The 13734-nt window shown below is 51.4% G+C and overlaps 4 protein-coding genes across 12 annotated transcripts; 3 read left to right on the top strand and 1 right to left on the bottom strand.

The window, feature by feature from the left end:
• On the top strand, positions 1 to 8157 carry LOC117895425 (putative uncharacterized protein DDB_G0271606). 7 transcript variants are annotated; one of them, XM_034803086.1, is made up of 3 exons: positions 1 to 12; positions 3481 to 5610; positions 6503 to 8157. In XM_034803086.1, exons 2-3 carry the CDS (start codon positions 3964 to 3966, stop codon positions 8045 to 8047), a joined length of 3192 nt encoding a protein of 1063 aa, XP_034658977.1. In that variant the 5' UTR covers positions 1 to 12; positions 3481 to 3963; the 3' UTR covers positions 8048 to 8157. The 7 variants fall into 7 exon arrangements, with proteins under 7 accessions (XP_034658977.1, XP_034658968.1, XP_034659004.1 ...); XM_034803077.1 differs by lacking the exon at positions 1 to 12 and adding an exon at positions 2555 to 3298 and having other exon boundaries at positions 3421 to 5610; XM_034803113.1 differs by lacking the exon at positions 1 to 12 and having other exon boundaries at positions 2555 to 4185; positions 4957 to 5610.
• Positions 8158 to 8691: 534 nt separating this feature from the next.
• On the top strand, positions 8692 to 9838 carry LOC117894141 (diphthine methyltransferase). The gene has a single exon (XM_034801075.1). It carries the CDS (start codon positions 8723 to 8725, stop codon positions 9818 to 9820), a length of 1098 nt encoding a protein of 365 aa, XP_034656966.1. The 5' UTR covers positions 8692 to 8722; the 3' UTR covers positions 9821 to 9838.
• Positions 9839 to 9919: 81 nt separating this feature from the next.
• On the top strand, positions 9920 to 10619 carry LOC117894232. Its single transcript, XM_034801195.1, has 2 exons — positions 9920 to 10212; positions 10275 to 10619. Exons 1-2 carry the CDS (start codon positions 9987 to 9989, stop codon positions 10544 to 10546), a joined length of 498 nt encoding a protein of 165 aa, XP_034657086.1. The 5' UTR covers positions 9920 to 9986; the 3' UTR covers positions 10547 to 10619.
• Positions 10611 to 13656, bottom strand: LOC117893703. Of its 3 annotated transcripts, XM_034800598.1 has the most exons (5): positions 13094 to 13656; positions 12813 to 13018; positions 12015 to 12749; positions 10934 to 11947; positions 10611 to 10868 (listed from the first exon to the last, which is right to left on the bottom strand). In XM_034800598.1, exons 2-5 carry the CDS (start codon positions 12981 to 12983, stop codon positions 10674 to 10676), a joined length of 2115 nt encoding a protein of 704 aa, XP_034656489.1. In that variant the 5' UTR covers positions 12984 to 13018; positions 13094 to 13656; the 3' UTR covers positions 10611 to 10673. The 3 variants fall into 3 exon arrangements, with proteins under 3 accessions (XP_034656489.1, XP_034656324.1, XP_034656407.1); XM_034800433.1 differs by lacking the exon at positions 13094 to 13656 and having other exon boundaries at positions 12015 to 12737; XM_034800516.1 differs by lacking the exon at positions 13094 to 13656 and having other exon boundaries at positions 12015 to 12734.
• Positions 13657 to 13734: the final 78 nt, after the last annotated feature.

Genomic DNA, 13734 nt, shown 5'->3' with positions numbered 1-13734 from the left:
AAGTAAAGTAAAGTAAAGTAAAGTATTTTTATAGTGCATGCATTATATTCGTACGGTATATAAATACATACACATATATATATATATATAAATGCATACATAGGCTATGCATACACACACGCACATGCCCATGCATACATACATAACTGTATGTTCACATCACTCAAAAGCTCACATATGTAAGCTCACACTCACACACGAACGCACGCACGAGAAAGCCAGAAGGAGCTTCAACCCTACAATGACAACACATGCATTAGGGCGTCTCACTGTAACTGTACATAAAAAAAAAGCAAACATTTGAGAATGGCAATCGGGACTCAAGAGGCAGGTCGGCAGGAGGCAACAAGTGTCACCGCCATAATAGTGGTAGGAGTGTGGGGGGTGTATCAGGGGGTAGCAATGTTATTCGTTATTCAGACTGATCCGATCGAGCTGCAATAAGGTAAAGCAATACACAAACGTGCCCATTGATTTTCAGCTGTGTAAGAATTACCCTCCAGTGGAGTCCCCATCATGGCATGGCGTGAGGCACCCTGGCGCTTGAGAACAACCAACCAACCAACCCCCACATGTGTGGTGTGGTGGTGGCGTGTGAGTGTGTGTAACCATGTAACCGAAAACGGACATTGACGGGCACATAAGGGCCGCATATGCATACACACTTGACTGGGGCATACATACACATGTGGAGGGATGTATACACACACACACACACACGTAAATGTACAAATGATCCGTTGCCAGGCATTATGTATAACGCAATTTTTGTTATAGCACGCAATCCTTCCACATCCCCAAACACACACACACACACGCCCTCTTCCACACACCCAAAAAGCCACCCAAATTCTCTCAAAACAAATACAAAAAATAATGTAAGTTTCCTTTAAACTGAAGGGGAAATTGCAAACAAAAAAAAACAAACAAAAAAATACAATGATATATTAACATTATTATATTATTATTAATAAAGGTAACAATTAAGTTCTAGTCGAAATTTCAAATTGGTTTTCCTTGTTTTCTGTGTCTTAATATTTTTAGCAATTGTTTTATTGTAAACTTAAGATTAAATACATTTTTTTTTGCGCATTGCAATGTGCAATAAACACCCAAGAGAACAACAAAACACAAAGTCACAAAGCAAAACAAAACACAAAAAACAACAACAAAAAGAAAGATATACGAGAAAACAAAACGAATATACTTGAATAAAATTGCATTCACAATTTTTAAATGTAGCGTTTTGCAATTATCAATCATTTAGTTTGTAATGAAATAGGAAATTAAATATTAAATAACAAAAGAATCTTATTATTGCGCCACATTGGTGGGCGATAAGTTAAGCGATTGCGCGCCAATCTATCGATGGCACGACCGTTTTCCGATTTTTGACTCGATTTTTTGTGACTGGAATGGAATGGAATTGCCAGATCTCCGAATCTCGACTGTCATGTACATACACATACAGACACGCGCACACACACTCCCTTCCAATTGCGGTATACCATTTACGGTATATCGGTATAAATGGTATATTTAATGAATGTCATCCGTCTCTTAAATTCCATTTTGTTTTAAATAGATTCTAGGGTATCGAACCTCCCATACGCATGTTCTTCAAATGTTCCTAGAGGGGGCACTTACGTTGAATTCCATTCCCCCTTACGTCTTTTACCGTTGGAAACTTTATTTGTATGAGCCAACAGCATGCTGCGAAAAGTGAGCAGCACTGTTCCCCAACATTTGGCACCGAATAAGCAACATTTAGTACCCTTGGAGGAATGGATATCCTCGAATTCCTCGCATATCCTCGCAAAAACAAATCAATCTGTGTTGATGAGCCATCTCAACGAAATTTTGAAGATTATTGATACCGAGAATGTATCTAGATCGGTATACAGGACATAGGTATATACATAGAAAACATATACAAAATTTAAAAAAGTCTAAGACAAGGTAATAGTTAATGTTTAAAAGCAGCTGGTAAAATGGAATTTATATATTAATTATACCAAACAGGGTACACAATTGCCAATACTATTCTATCGGTTGGCCAGCAACAAATTGTCAAATGACGTAACATTCCATTCCCACCCACATTACTTTTAATGCCATGTTTTTGTTTGACTCTTTTAGTTTTAACCTAATCGAATGAAAATAAATCATGAAAAATAGCCATTCTTGTGGAGAATTGAATGATGATTCGAGAAAAATTACAGTTTTAAAGCCGAGATTCCTAACCAGCTGGTAATATTAAACAGAAGATCAAAGTCGAGGAAAATGATTTTTTTTTTTTTATATTTAATCGCTTGTGCGAAATTGGTTGGTCGCAGAGATGAGTCCGCATTGACCAGGTACTTCAGTTTTGTGTTGAATATTATAAAAAAGTTACTGAAAATTTTGAACTCAAAAAAGAGTTGTTTGCCGAACGAACACTAGAAATAGAATGGATTTAGGATTTACGGTATATTTACAATATATTTGGAAAATGAAAGGGAATTTTTCGGTATATTTCCGAGGGTATGTCGGTATATCTTATCGATAGTTCCGCGGTCACACTGGTGTTGACGCAGCGACGCGTTTTAGCCGGAAATTTTGCGCGTTTTTCGTCGTGTTGTTCTTAAAAGATACAAAAATATACAAAAAAAGTGGAGAAAATTGTTATCCGTGGCAACGCGAATCGTGAAAACGAGGGAGGTCCCTGAATAAAGCCAGCAATCGGGAGCTCTGAGCGCCCGAGAGCCCTAGCAGATGTGCCATTTTTGTAGCTGAATTGCCGACAGGGCCCGAATCATCAGTAATCGGCTAGTGAAGAGCAGAACGGAACACTTGAGTTGTTGTTTTATTAGCGAACGCAATACCTAAATCAGTGGAAACTTGCAGAATACATTTTTGTGTTCGAAAAACACATGCAAAATAGGCAAGAAAAAATACACACACACGCACACACGAGTACAGACGCCAGTTGATGGTGTATGTGTGCATGGGAGAGTGCATGCGTGTGTGTGTGTGCGGCTGTACATATACACATAATCATGTGAAAAATCGATTGGAAGTACTGGAAGCCCCACCACTTGGATTGGAAGTCACTGGCAGTCAGCGGCGGCGGCGCCAATTGTCACTCACAACCGAAGAAGAAGAGGAAGCATCCGCGGCACGCACCAACTAGTACTGGGAAAGAAAGAAGCGCAAAGAGAAAAACCGAAAAGAGCAAAAAATAACCATTTATCGCACAAAAAGGCGCGCGCGCTTAGGCAATTACGCAAAATCGGAAGTCGACGCTGCGGTGCAAAAGGTGCGCAATCAAGTTAGCGCAGACGCAAACCCGTCTGCCGACCCCCCCACAAAATACTGTATACCACCACATGAATGATATATTTTGTATTCTCGTCATATTTGCATGTGCTACAACGATAGATCTTATTGGAAGTGAAGAGGAAGAAGAAGAATAAGAAGAAGAAGAAAGAGGAGGAGAAGGAGGAGGACGATCATCGCTTCGAAAGGTATTGCGAATTGATTAACAAGCGGACGAACGAGACAAATGCGCAAAAGAGGTGGAAGAAGCGGAAAGAGAAATCAACAACTGGCTGGCAGAGCGATGAGTAGGAAACCGAGAGAGAAAGAGAGCGGACGCACACATATTTCTTTATATAACGACAAAAATCGGAAATCAGCAAACAAAACAAACACAGAGGAAGAAGTAGAGCACAAAAGATATAGATAGATAGTCAGAGTGTGTGAGCGAGACAGAGACAGAGAGAGAGAGAGAGAGAGAGTGGCACTCACCCAAGTTACGGCCGTTAGATGAGGCATCACAGGAGCAGTCGCGAGAAGATCAAACAAAAACCGAAATCAAAATCGAAGTCCAAGTCCAAATACATTTGCCAGGTGCCGCACCATCAGAAGCACTGTTGACCAGGGAGACGACAATTTCGATTGTTGTTCCGGCTTTGACCAATAATGGAACCAGATCCCAATGGGATAAAAATAGAGCCCACACTTGACCATCACCAACAGCAGCAGCAGCAGCAGCAGCATACCCAGCAGCAGCAGCAGCAGCAGCAGTACACCCATGTGCTGTCTATCAATGGACCCAATGCACGTCTACTCATCGAGCATCCCTCAGCGCTGTTGGTACCCCTCTCCACCCATCATCAGCAACAGCTTCAGCAGCAGCAGCAAGTGCAGCAGCAGCAGCACCATCATCAGCAGCAGCAGTTCCAACAACAGCAACAGCAGCAGCAGCATCATTTACAGCAGCAGCAGGATCAGCTGCAGTTCCAGCACCAGCAGCTGCAGCTCAGTTTACCCGCCGCCTACACACACCAGCAGCCACTGTCATTGAAACAGCAGCCGCCGCCAACACCGTTGGGGCCCACATCGAGCGTGAGCGCCAGCTCTGCCTCAGTCACTGGGACGTCGACGCATCAGCAGCGCTGGAACGAGAGCCCCGAGGCCCGCCAGCGCCGCCTGGCCAGAAATGCTGAGAGGATGCGCGAGCGACGACAGCGTGAGAGCGAAGACGAGTACCGGAAGCGGCTGCTGCGCAATGCGGAGGCGAACCGGCAGAGGCGCCAGAACGAGTCGGAGATCGAGCGGGCGATGCGGTTGGTAAGGAATGCGGCGCGGCAGAGGCTGCGCCGGGCCATGGAGTCGCCCGATCAACGATCGAAGCGACTGTCCAAGCTGGCCGAGCGGATGCGCATGTATCGGGCGAGCGAGTCGTCCGACCAGCGGAAGCTGCGGCTGGCCGAGATGGCGGCCAGGGCGCGCCAGCGGATCGCCAACGAGTCACCGGAGGAGCGCAAGGAAAGACTGAGAAAGCTGAACGACTACGCCAAAAAGGTCAGAGAAAAGAAAAAGATATTGAAGCATGTGCACGGTGCCGTGTCGTCGGTGGTGGTTACGACGACGTCCTCCTCATCGTCAACGGCAACGACGACCGCCCAGCAGCAGCAGCAGCAGCAACAACAACAGCAGCAACAGCAGGTGTTGGCTGTTGCAGCAGCAGCAGCAGCCGCCGCCGCAGCGGCGGCAGCCAATTGTAATAATGAACATAATATTAATTTAAACCAGGCAAACGTTACGACGGTGTCCGCGCCTCAGGCATCGAGCACGCCAGCACCCGGAAGTGGGGCAGGAGGAGGACCCGGAAGCAGTGCCAGCACACCCCATGCTGTCGGCGAGGATCTGCAGCAGATGCAGCACTCGATCTCGGCCATCACCTATGAGGCTTTCAACGGCCAGGGCATGTTCATTGCCCACGGCCTCGCCCGTCCGCCCATGCAACTGAAGCAGGAGCCGCAGACGCCCCAACAGCAGCAGCAGCAGCATCAGCTCCAGCAGCAGGCGCAGCAGCAACAGCTCCAGCAGCAGCAGCAGCAGGTTCAGCAGCGGTACGCCATTGCCGGCCAGCAGCAGCAGCAGGTGACGGCCACACTGCTGGAGGGTGGCGGCGATCAGGGCAGCATATTTGTGCAGCAGATCTACGGCGAGGATCCGGGCAAGGGACCCAAGCTGCTGCAGGCGCATGTGCCGCACTTCAGCATTGCTTCCGGCCCCCTGGAACTGTATCCGCACAAGTACGCCAAGAAGCAGGAACTTCAGGTGCGTATGCAGCAGCCATAGCAGAGACACGAGGCAGAGACAGAGACAGAGCAGAGACAGAGATCGGGTAGATCGATAGCAGCAGCAGCCCCCACACACACACGGCAATGCAGCGCAGCGCAGCGCACAAGCAACAAGTCAAAGATCGAAACTGAATTCGAGTTCGAAAGCTCCGTCTCCACATAGACACACACACAGACAAACAGACAGACATTCAGAGCTGCATCAGGGAGTCAGAGTTGCTTCTTCTTTTTGTTGTTTTCCTTTTCCTTGTTGTTCCTTAACGGAAATGGGCGACCCCATTTCGACCGCAGCCAAATTTTACACGCTTGTTTTTTTAATGTTTTTTTATTGTTGTTATTGGTTACTTGTTCTCATCAATTTTTGTTCGCTTTCACACGCACACATGCAAACAGAAACTCTGACCGTTTGGTGAGCGGGAGCTGGGGGGAGGGTGGTTGGAACAAGTCTAAAATTAATTAATTAACAATTTAGAGTGTAGATAATGTAGAAGAAGAGATGTAATGAAAATGGAAACAAATCATGAAACTTTTACCAACAAGAACCAAATCTAAACAAACAAAAGTGTCTTTTAATTCGATTTATTAAAACGAAAACAGGTGCAGCAAGCGAAATGTGTGTGTCCTTTCGTTGCTTTTCTAACAGTTGTTGTTGTTGCTGCTGCTCGCCGGGCGGTCGCGCGTGTATGTGTGTATGTGCGTGCACTGCTTCATAACCAAATTCCCATCTCTCTCACCATCTCTCTCTCTAATTCATTCTTTCATTCAAGTTTAGCAAGCAGTGATCAAGGCAGCATCTGATCTAACCTCACTTTCTATCTCTTTCTCTCCCTCACTCCCGCTCTGGCTCTATTCACCGCTACAATTTGCAGTCGGCCAATGGCAACAATGGAGCAGCTGGAACGGTAACGGTATCCTCTACAGGTGCGAGCGGGACCAGCGAGAACAGCGGGTCTGTTAGCCTGGGACAGAACGAGGCCAAGGTAATCATGACCACCGGCGGTGGCGACCAGCAGAAGGTCCTCAAGTCGGCGGCGGGACAGGCAACGCCATTGTACAACCAGTTCCCCTACCTGGCCACCTTCCCCAGCAACAGCAACACGAACACAGCCAGCACCACCGTGACGACGTCGAATGCAAGCGCGGCCGGGGTGGGGGCTGTGTCAGCGGGCGGAGCCGGTGGGACGACCACCACAACCGCCTACTATCCCATGTACCACAATGGCTTCCAGCTGGGCATCGGGCCGAGCGCCGTGCCGCCGCCCTTCACCCCGGTCCACTTTGCCAGCGCCAGCGGCGGCAGCAGTCCCACATCCACGGGCCAGTACAACATACTGACGGCGACCTCTACCAATCCCACGCTGACCGTCACCAGCCTGGGGCATCAGCAGCAGCAGCAGCAGGCCCAGCAGCAGGCGCAGGAGCAGATCGTTCCGACGGTTGGCCGTGGAAGGCCGCGAAAGAACGTGATGGTGAGCCACGCGGGCGGCGAGGAGCAGCTGAAGGTGAACACACTGCTGGAGCATGAGCTGAACCAGATGCTCGCCGTCCCACAGCTGAGCAGCGCCCCGAGGCGCGGCCGGCCCCTCTCGCAGCCGACGCAGCAGGATCTTGGTGGATCGCAGGGCCACATACATGTACATTCCACGGCTGACGGGGACAACAGATCGCCGGGCACGCCACGGCGCAGCGGTCCCAACAAGTACGAGACGAAGGATGAGAAGCGCCTGCGGCTGGACAAGATGGCCGCCCATCAGCGGGCGGTGCGGGCGAATGAGACGCCCGATCAGCGGGCCGTACGCCTGCAGAAGCTCAGCGAGCGGGCACGGTTGAAGCGCGCCCAGATCCGGGCAACGGAAAACAACGATGAGCGCAAGGAGCGGCTCTCCAAGCAGGCCGAGTACGCTCGGATGCGACGCATGCGCAGCCACACGCCGCGCAGCAGCTCCGCCAGCGCCGAGTTTCGGGCCAAAACGGAGGAGGATACCTCCGAGCAGCTGTACGAGACGGATGACGGCGTCGGCGTTGGCTCGGGCGACAGTTTCGTGACGGTCGTCAAATCGGACTCCCAGCTGGACGGCGATAACTCCAACGATGAGCTGGCGACGCTTCAGCTGCAGCAGCACGAGATCCAGCAGATTGCCGGCAACCTACAGCAGCATCCGCACCATGAGGCCATCGTGCTTAACCAGCAGCACCGCCTGGTGACACTCGGCCAGCACCAGCAGGGCTACAGCAAGCTGCAGACTGTCAAGGACTATGCCGCCACCAGCGGCGGTGCAGGAGTGACAGGAGGAGGCTCTGGCTCCGGTGGGGGATCCAGTGCCGGTGGCGGTGGTGGCAACGGCGCCGGGGCACCCGAGAACAACGACATGCTGAAGATACTCGAGCCGATCATCGTAATGAAGACCAAATGAGAGTCGAGAAGGCGCCACAGTCGCGCCATGAATCGCTAGAAAAGCAAACGAACCCGCTGCAGTGGCGTTCGAGGAGGGTGAATGGGGTGCGGTGCGGTGCGAGATCCATTGGAGAAGTTCGTGGAAGAAACGGAGTGTCTATAGCTAGCAATAAGAGTGTTTTTTTTTATTGTATGTGTTTTTTGTCATTGTGCAATTTTGTGTGTTTGTCCGTGTGTAAAAAGTGGAAGGGACTGAGAAGAGGATGCAGAGGAGCCACTTGGTTAAGGTTGAAGCATGCACAACAAATAACCATTCACCCACCCACCCAACACCCCCAATCCCAGTCCCACTACCCAACCCTCCCCCACACTCTCTGTCAAGCACATGGTAACTGTGAAGCAGTGGCAATCCGCACAAGAACTGCTTGCATTGTGGGCGGGCAGCAGTCACGCGACGAAACGGAAACGGTGCACAGCTAAATGTGAAGAGAGATCAACTAATCATAATCCAGATTATGTAGCGCGTAACCAGATCACTAAGTAGATTGTATGTATTAATTATTAATTTTTTAAATTAGCAAAACATACAAATAAATCTAATAAGAAAATGCATTTTTTTTAAATGCATCGGGGGTTTGGGGTCTATCGATAGAATCTATCGCAATCGATTCAGACTATTTGCCAGCACTAATACATGTTTGCCATGTTCAAAACATTGCACAGCGTGGATACAGAATACTCGGCCGATTCGGTAGAGTGGTGTGTCCAGGATGATCAGCATGCCAGGTACTTTGCCTGCGGAACCTACCAACTGGTTCAATTGGAGCAGGGGGAAGGAGAGGACGATGAGACCACCAAGAAGCGGCCACGCAAGGGACGCGTTTACCTGTACCACTTTGAGACAGGCAGCGGAGCACTGGAGCGGCTGCAGAGCATTGAGACGGCGGCCATACTGGACATGAAGTGGCTGCCAGCATGGAGCAGCGACAGTGGCCCACTGCTGGCCACAGCCAACGCCTTGGGCGAGGTGGAAATCTACGAGCTGCTGGCGGACGAAAAACAGCTGCAAAAACGCACGTGCCTGGCTCTGACGACTGCGTCTGCGGCTGCTGAGGCTCCACTGGCCCTGGCCCTGGACTGGCAACGCGATGGAGATGCCGTGCAGCTGGTAGTCTCGGATTCGAAAGGAAATATCAGCCATTTGCGCTACACCGCGCAGGGAGAGCTGTCCGTTGTGGGCACATGGAATGCGCATGGATTTGAGGCCTGGACCTGTACCTTTGACCGCTGGACGCCGCAGCGCGTGTACAGCGGCGGCGACGATTGCCTTCTCCTCGCCCACGATTTGCGCACGGAGCAGCGTGTGTGGACGAACAGGGCGCACCAGGCGGGCGTTACCTGTCTGCTCAGCCATCCGCAGCATGAGCACCATCTGCTCACGGGCAGCTATGACGAGCAGCTGCGTCTCTTCGACACGCGCGCCATGAAGCGCACGCTGGCCGAAGTGAATCTGGGTGGCGGCATCTGGCGCCTCAAGCCGCATCCCCAGCGACTGGACGTCATCCTGGCCGCCTGCATGTACACGAACTTTAGCGTCGTTCAACTCGACCTCAAGGATTCGGCACTAACGCTGCTGGGCACCTACGAGGAGCATTCGAGCATTTGTTATGGCGCCGACTGGCATCCAAATCTAACCGAGGATGATGGACTAACACACATGGCCACCTGTTCCTTCTATGATCACAAAATGTGCGTGAGCAGCGTTCATCTTGGCTGTGTTAAGTCGGAATAAACAACAAATAAATGTAAATTGTTTTTCATATCTCGATATATTCGTTATTTGCTCCATCTCTGGCGAACCAGAGTTGCGCACTATGTATCGATAGCAACAGGGTTGATTCGAATAACAGTGATGAGAGATCTTTTTTTTCCCACCACAATTGCCAATCCAATTCAAAATGAACGAAATGAACACCAAATCGCTGAAACAAGAGCTCAACACCATCCAGGCGGCCCACCAGTACATTGCAAAATACGTGGACGATACCATTGAGAACATCGAGCAGATCAAGTCCTGGCCGGAGTCATCCAGCGCCCTCAACGAGCAAACATTGAGGCTGATCAAGGAGCATCATGAAGCGCAGGTGGAAGAGCAAGCGCTTCAGTCGCGCATCAAATCATTGGGTGAGCGTTAATAATGGTTAAACATATGCAAAATACAAATATGAACTGCCTGCTCGCCTCAGGTAACGATAAAAACGTGGAGGATGCCTTCGCGTGCATCGTGGAGAATCTTCATCATCTTGGCTGCAGCCTAAAGCCCATCCTCGACGAGCACTCACAGACCCTCTACATGTTCGACTTTGGCGACAATCAATCGCTGACAGTGCAGTGCAATGGCGGCTGCATACGCCTCATCGACATGAGTCCGCGTCGCCAGAACTTTGCCCAGATAAAGCTCTTCCTGGAGCAAAGCCAGGACCTCATGGGCTTGATCAGCAGCCTGGGCATGGGCTAAATTCGAGTGCAAACTCTGCTCGTGCGGCTAGTTTCGAATTGTTTATAAATACATATGTAAAGTATAGGTATCACACGCTTTTCCATTTGATTTTATCAGAGTAACAAGTAAGACGAAGCATCTGCGTCTATGGGGCCACCACATTCTGAATCCAGTTGAGGGCGCCGCGAATGCGACGCAGCCGTGCGCGCGCCAGGAAGCTGCAGATCAGCAAGTATTCCACATAGGCGCGCTGTCCTGTGGCAGCGCCGGCGCTCGGGTGCAGCTGCGGGCGACCCTCGCACATAATCTTGGTGGTAAGCGAGAGCAGCCACTGCAGAATCTGCCAAAGGAACGAAGGGTGAGAGAGAGAGAGAGTCAAATAAGGACCACTGGCTGCTGACTCACCTCGGAGCTGTTGGGCATGCCGCCAGCCTTGAGCCAGTTGGATGGCGCCCAGAGGAACAGCTGCACCACATTGGCCGCAATGTCCGGACTGACCCGCTTGGACGGGCTGGGATTGAGGATGTTGTAGACGAGCTGCTGCAGCAGCGGCGGGCAGGCGTCGCTCATGGGCGGCAGCTGCTCCTGCTTGTAGTCGCTGTTCCGCAGCGAATAAGTGAGCTCGCCGCGCTCGTGCGCCAGCCCGCCGCTGCACGAGTAGAAGGGATTGCGCATGCCGAAGATCTCGTAGGCCAGCGCGCCGCAGGCCCACAGATCGGCCTTGCCGTAGTTGAGCACCGCAAAGGGGCCCGGCATCGTGTTGAATATCTCTGGCGCCATCAGAGCCGCATTGCCGCCCTTGTCGACATCGTGCGAGACGTAGGGCAGCCGCAGGCCATGCACCTTGTCCGCCAAGCAGCAGCCAAAGTCGGACAGCACCAGCACCGGCGACTTGTCGTCCTGCAGCTCGATGAGCACATTGTCCGACTTCAGGTCGCGATGGGCCACACCGTGGCGGCTGAGATGGGTGACGGCCTCGAGCATTTGGGCCAGCAGCAGGATGCGCGTGCGCGTGCTCAGCTCCTGCGTGTCGAGCAGGCCGCGCAGGCTGTGATCGTAGCGCTTCATCAGCAGGTAGAGCGACATGTTGCGGCCATAGCCCTGCGGATTGATGCGCTGCGGCTGGGCGATCGGGTAGAGCAGATGGCCGTCGGGAAAGTTGCGCACTTCGTCGCAGAAGAAGCCGAACATGCAGACGATATTCGGATGCGGCGGCAGCACCAGCGTTTGGTTCTGCAGCAGGCGCTCCCACTCCTCGGCCGCTGTGTTCATGCGCCGCTGGCGCGCCGGCACCGTCTCCTTGTACATGGCCCGGAGTATGGACAGGGCGTTGCTCTGGATGTCGTAGTTGAACATCATCTTGAGGGCCAGCGGGTAGGCGTCAATGGAGCTCTCCAATTTGCCAGCCAGCCGTGGACTCTGTTGCGGCACGAAACAAAACAATTTAAGGATACAAACAGACAAGCGATTCCAGCTGGATCTTTACCATTGCAGGGGATACGCCAGCTGGCTCGGTCTCCCGCTCGGTCTCCAGCTCCTGTTCGCGCCTCATGGCGCCCACAAAATCGCTCGCCGCCGAGGGTTGACTGTAGCTCAGGATGTTGTCCACAGAGCCGCCAAAGTTGTGCACAAATCGCGACATATTCTGCAGCGGCGTCATCAGCTCGTGACGCCACACAGTCGATGCACTGGCCGCTGTGGGCACAGCTGAAGGCACGGGCGGCACCTCGGGATCAGAGCCGAGCTCTGAGCTCTCTTTTTGGCTCTTCTTGAAGTTGGCCGCGTAGACAACGGCCGCACAGCCTTTGGCTATGGGCGCACCCACTTCGAGGTCGTCGATGGTGAAGTTGCTGTTGAGCGTCTCGGAGATCTCGTCCTTGTTCCAGGCGTTCTGCAGGCGGCTGGCAGCCTCGCGTATCTCCCAGCAAACGCCCTCGAGCTCATCCTCCTTGCTGAGCACACCCGAGCCGGTGGCCAGGCTCACACCAATCAGAGCAAAGAACGGCGCCGAGTCGCCGTAGAAGAGCTTGCGTGTGGCCCGCTTGCGCAGCTCCTCCGAGTAGTTTGTGGTGACGCGACTCAAGATGTTGTCGATGAAGAGCTTGCGCGCCTGCTGGCCGATGCGGAAGAGGCCACTGCCGCTGCCACTGGACGGGACGCCATTGCGGGGCAGGACACTGACCGGCGATGGTGCCGATCTGGCCACCTGCTGTGGCGCATTCTGCTGGCAGAGATTGCATGAGATTTGTGCTACTTGGGGAGCTGTTGGCGACTTGGCACTCACCCGCGTTGCATTTGCCGCGGCGCTGGAGGATGGTAGGGGAAAGCCTCGCTTGCTGCGTGTTTTCAAAGGGTTTGGCTCCAAAATGTTGGCGTGTATCTCACGGTGACAGTAGCTGCGCAGAATGTAGCGACCATGTTTGATCAGTCGCACGGTCAACAGTCTCACAGACATCTTTCCCTGCGGCTGCCGTCGTAGTACTGTGCTGCCTGCGAACACAGCAATGGATGAGGATCGTTTCAACACTTGACTATCCATCCACACATCCGTCGGTGTGTGCTCACCTTTATTCTTATTTTCCTATAAACGTTCAACGCCACTGCGGGGGCGCCCTGCCCTTCAGTATTTACTGTACGATGGTAATCGCGTGTGTAATCGATATCGTTCGTCTGCAAAACAGCTGCTGCAGTCTGGAGGGAGTGTGTGTATGTGTGTGTCTATGTTTTTGCGTCGTAAAATGAACCATGAACTAAATTGCAATAACGAAAAAAATATGGGGGCGAAACTGATTTTTTTTTTAGATTTCTTATTGTGTTGTGCTTGATAGAATTTTCTTTTTAGACTGTAAATTTACGAGTGCCCATGCCGGCCCTGAAATGGTTGCTATGTTGTCCGAGGTTCTGCCTACTTGAAGCACAGCACGTTGAATCGAAATCTGGTCGAAAGCAAATACAAACACAAGTTAAAGCCAAAAATATTGTCGTTAGATAATCGAGTGTGTACGGCACTAGTGTCGGTTATAATCACGGATTCGTTGCACTGGGTGGAAAAATGTTGCTGGCAATGCCCAGAGACACTTGTTAGTTCGTATATTTGCCGTTTCTGGCGGATTTGGAGCAAGAATATTGCGATAAAGACAAAGAAAAACTTACAAACACAAATACAAAGACAGCTGTCGCTGTCAGTTCTAGTGCAGGGCTGCATT

This window comes from Drosophila subobscura, chromosome A (genome assembly GCF_008121235.1).
Source record: "Drosophila subobscura isolate 14011-0131.10 chromosome A, UCBerk_Dsub_1.0, whole genome shotgun sequence".
NCBI lineage: Eukaryota > Metazoa > Arthropoda > Insecta > Diptera > Drosophilidae > Drosophila > Drosophila subobscura.
This window is presented reverse-complemented; position numbering and strand designations above follow the sequence as displayed.

What these genes read in the sequence shown, in the direction of transcription:
- LOC117895425 (XM_034803086.1), top strand. Translation starts at nt 3,964, where the DNA reads ATGGAACCAGATCCCAATGGGATAAAAATAGAGCCCACACTTGACCAT. An exon ending in CCAAGAAGCAGGAACTTCAG is followed by an intron (nt 5,611 to 6,502) that starts GTGCGTATGCAG and finishes TACAATTTGCAG; the next exon opens with TCGGCCAATGGCAACAATGG.
- LOC117894141 (XM_034801075.1), top strand. Translation starts at nt 8,723, where the DNA reads ATGTTTGCCATGTTCAAAACATTGCACAGCGTGGATACAGAATACTCG.
- LOC117894232 (XM_034801195.1), top strand. Translation starts at nt 9,987, where the DNA reads ATGAACGAAATGAACACCAAATCGCTGAAACAAGAGCTCAACACCATC. An exon ending in GTCGCGCATCAAATCATTGG is followed by an intron (nt 10,213 to 10,274) that starts GTGAGCGTTAAT and finishes TGCTCGCCTCAG; the next exon opens with GTAACGATAAAAACGTGGAG.
- LOC117893703 (XM_034800598.1), bottom strand. Translation starts at nt 12,983, where the DNA reads ATGTCTGTGAGACTGTTGACCGTGCGACTGATCAAACATGGTCGCTAC. An exon ending in CTGGCGTATCCCCTGCAATG is followed by an intron (nt 11,948 to 12,014) that starts GTAAAGATCCAG and finishes GTGCCGCAACAG; the next exon opens with AGTCCACGGCTGGCTGGCAA. An exon ending in GCATGCCCAACAGCTCCGAG is followed by an intron (nt 10,869 to 10,933) that starts GTGAGTCAGCAG and finishes TTCCTTTGGCAG; the next exon opens with ATTCTGCAGTGGCTGCTCTC.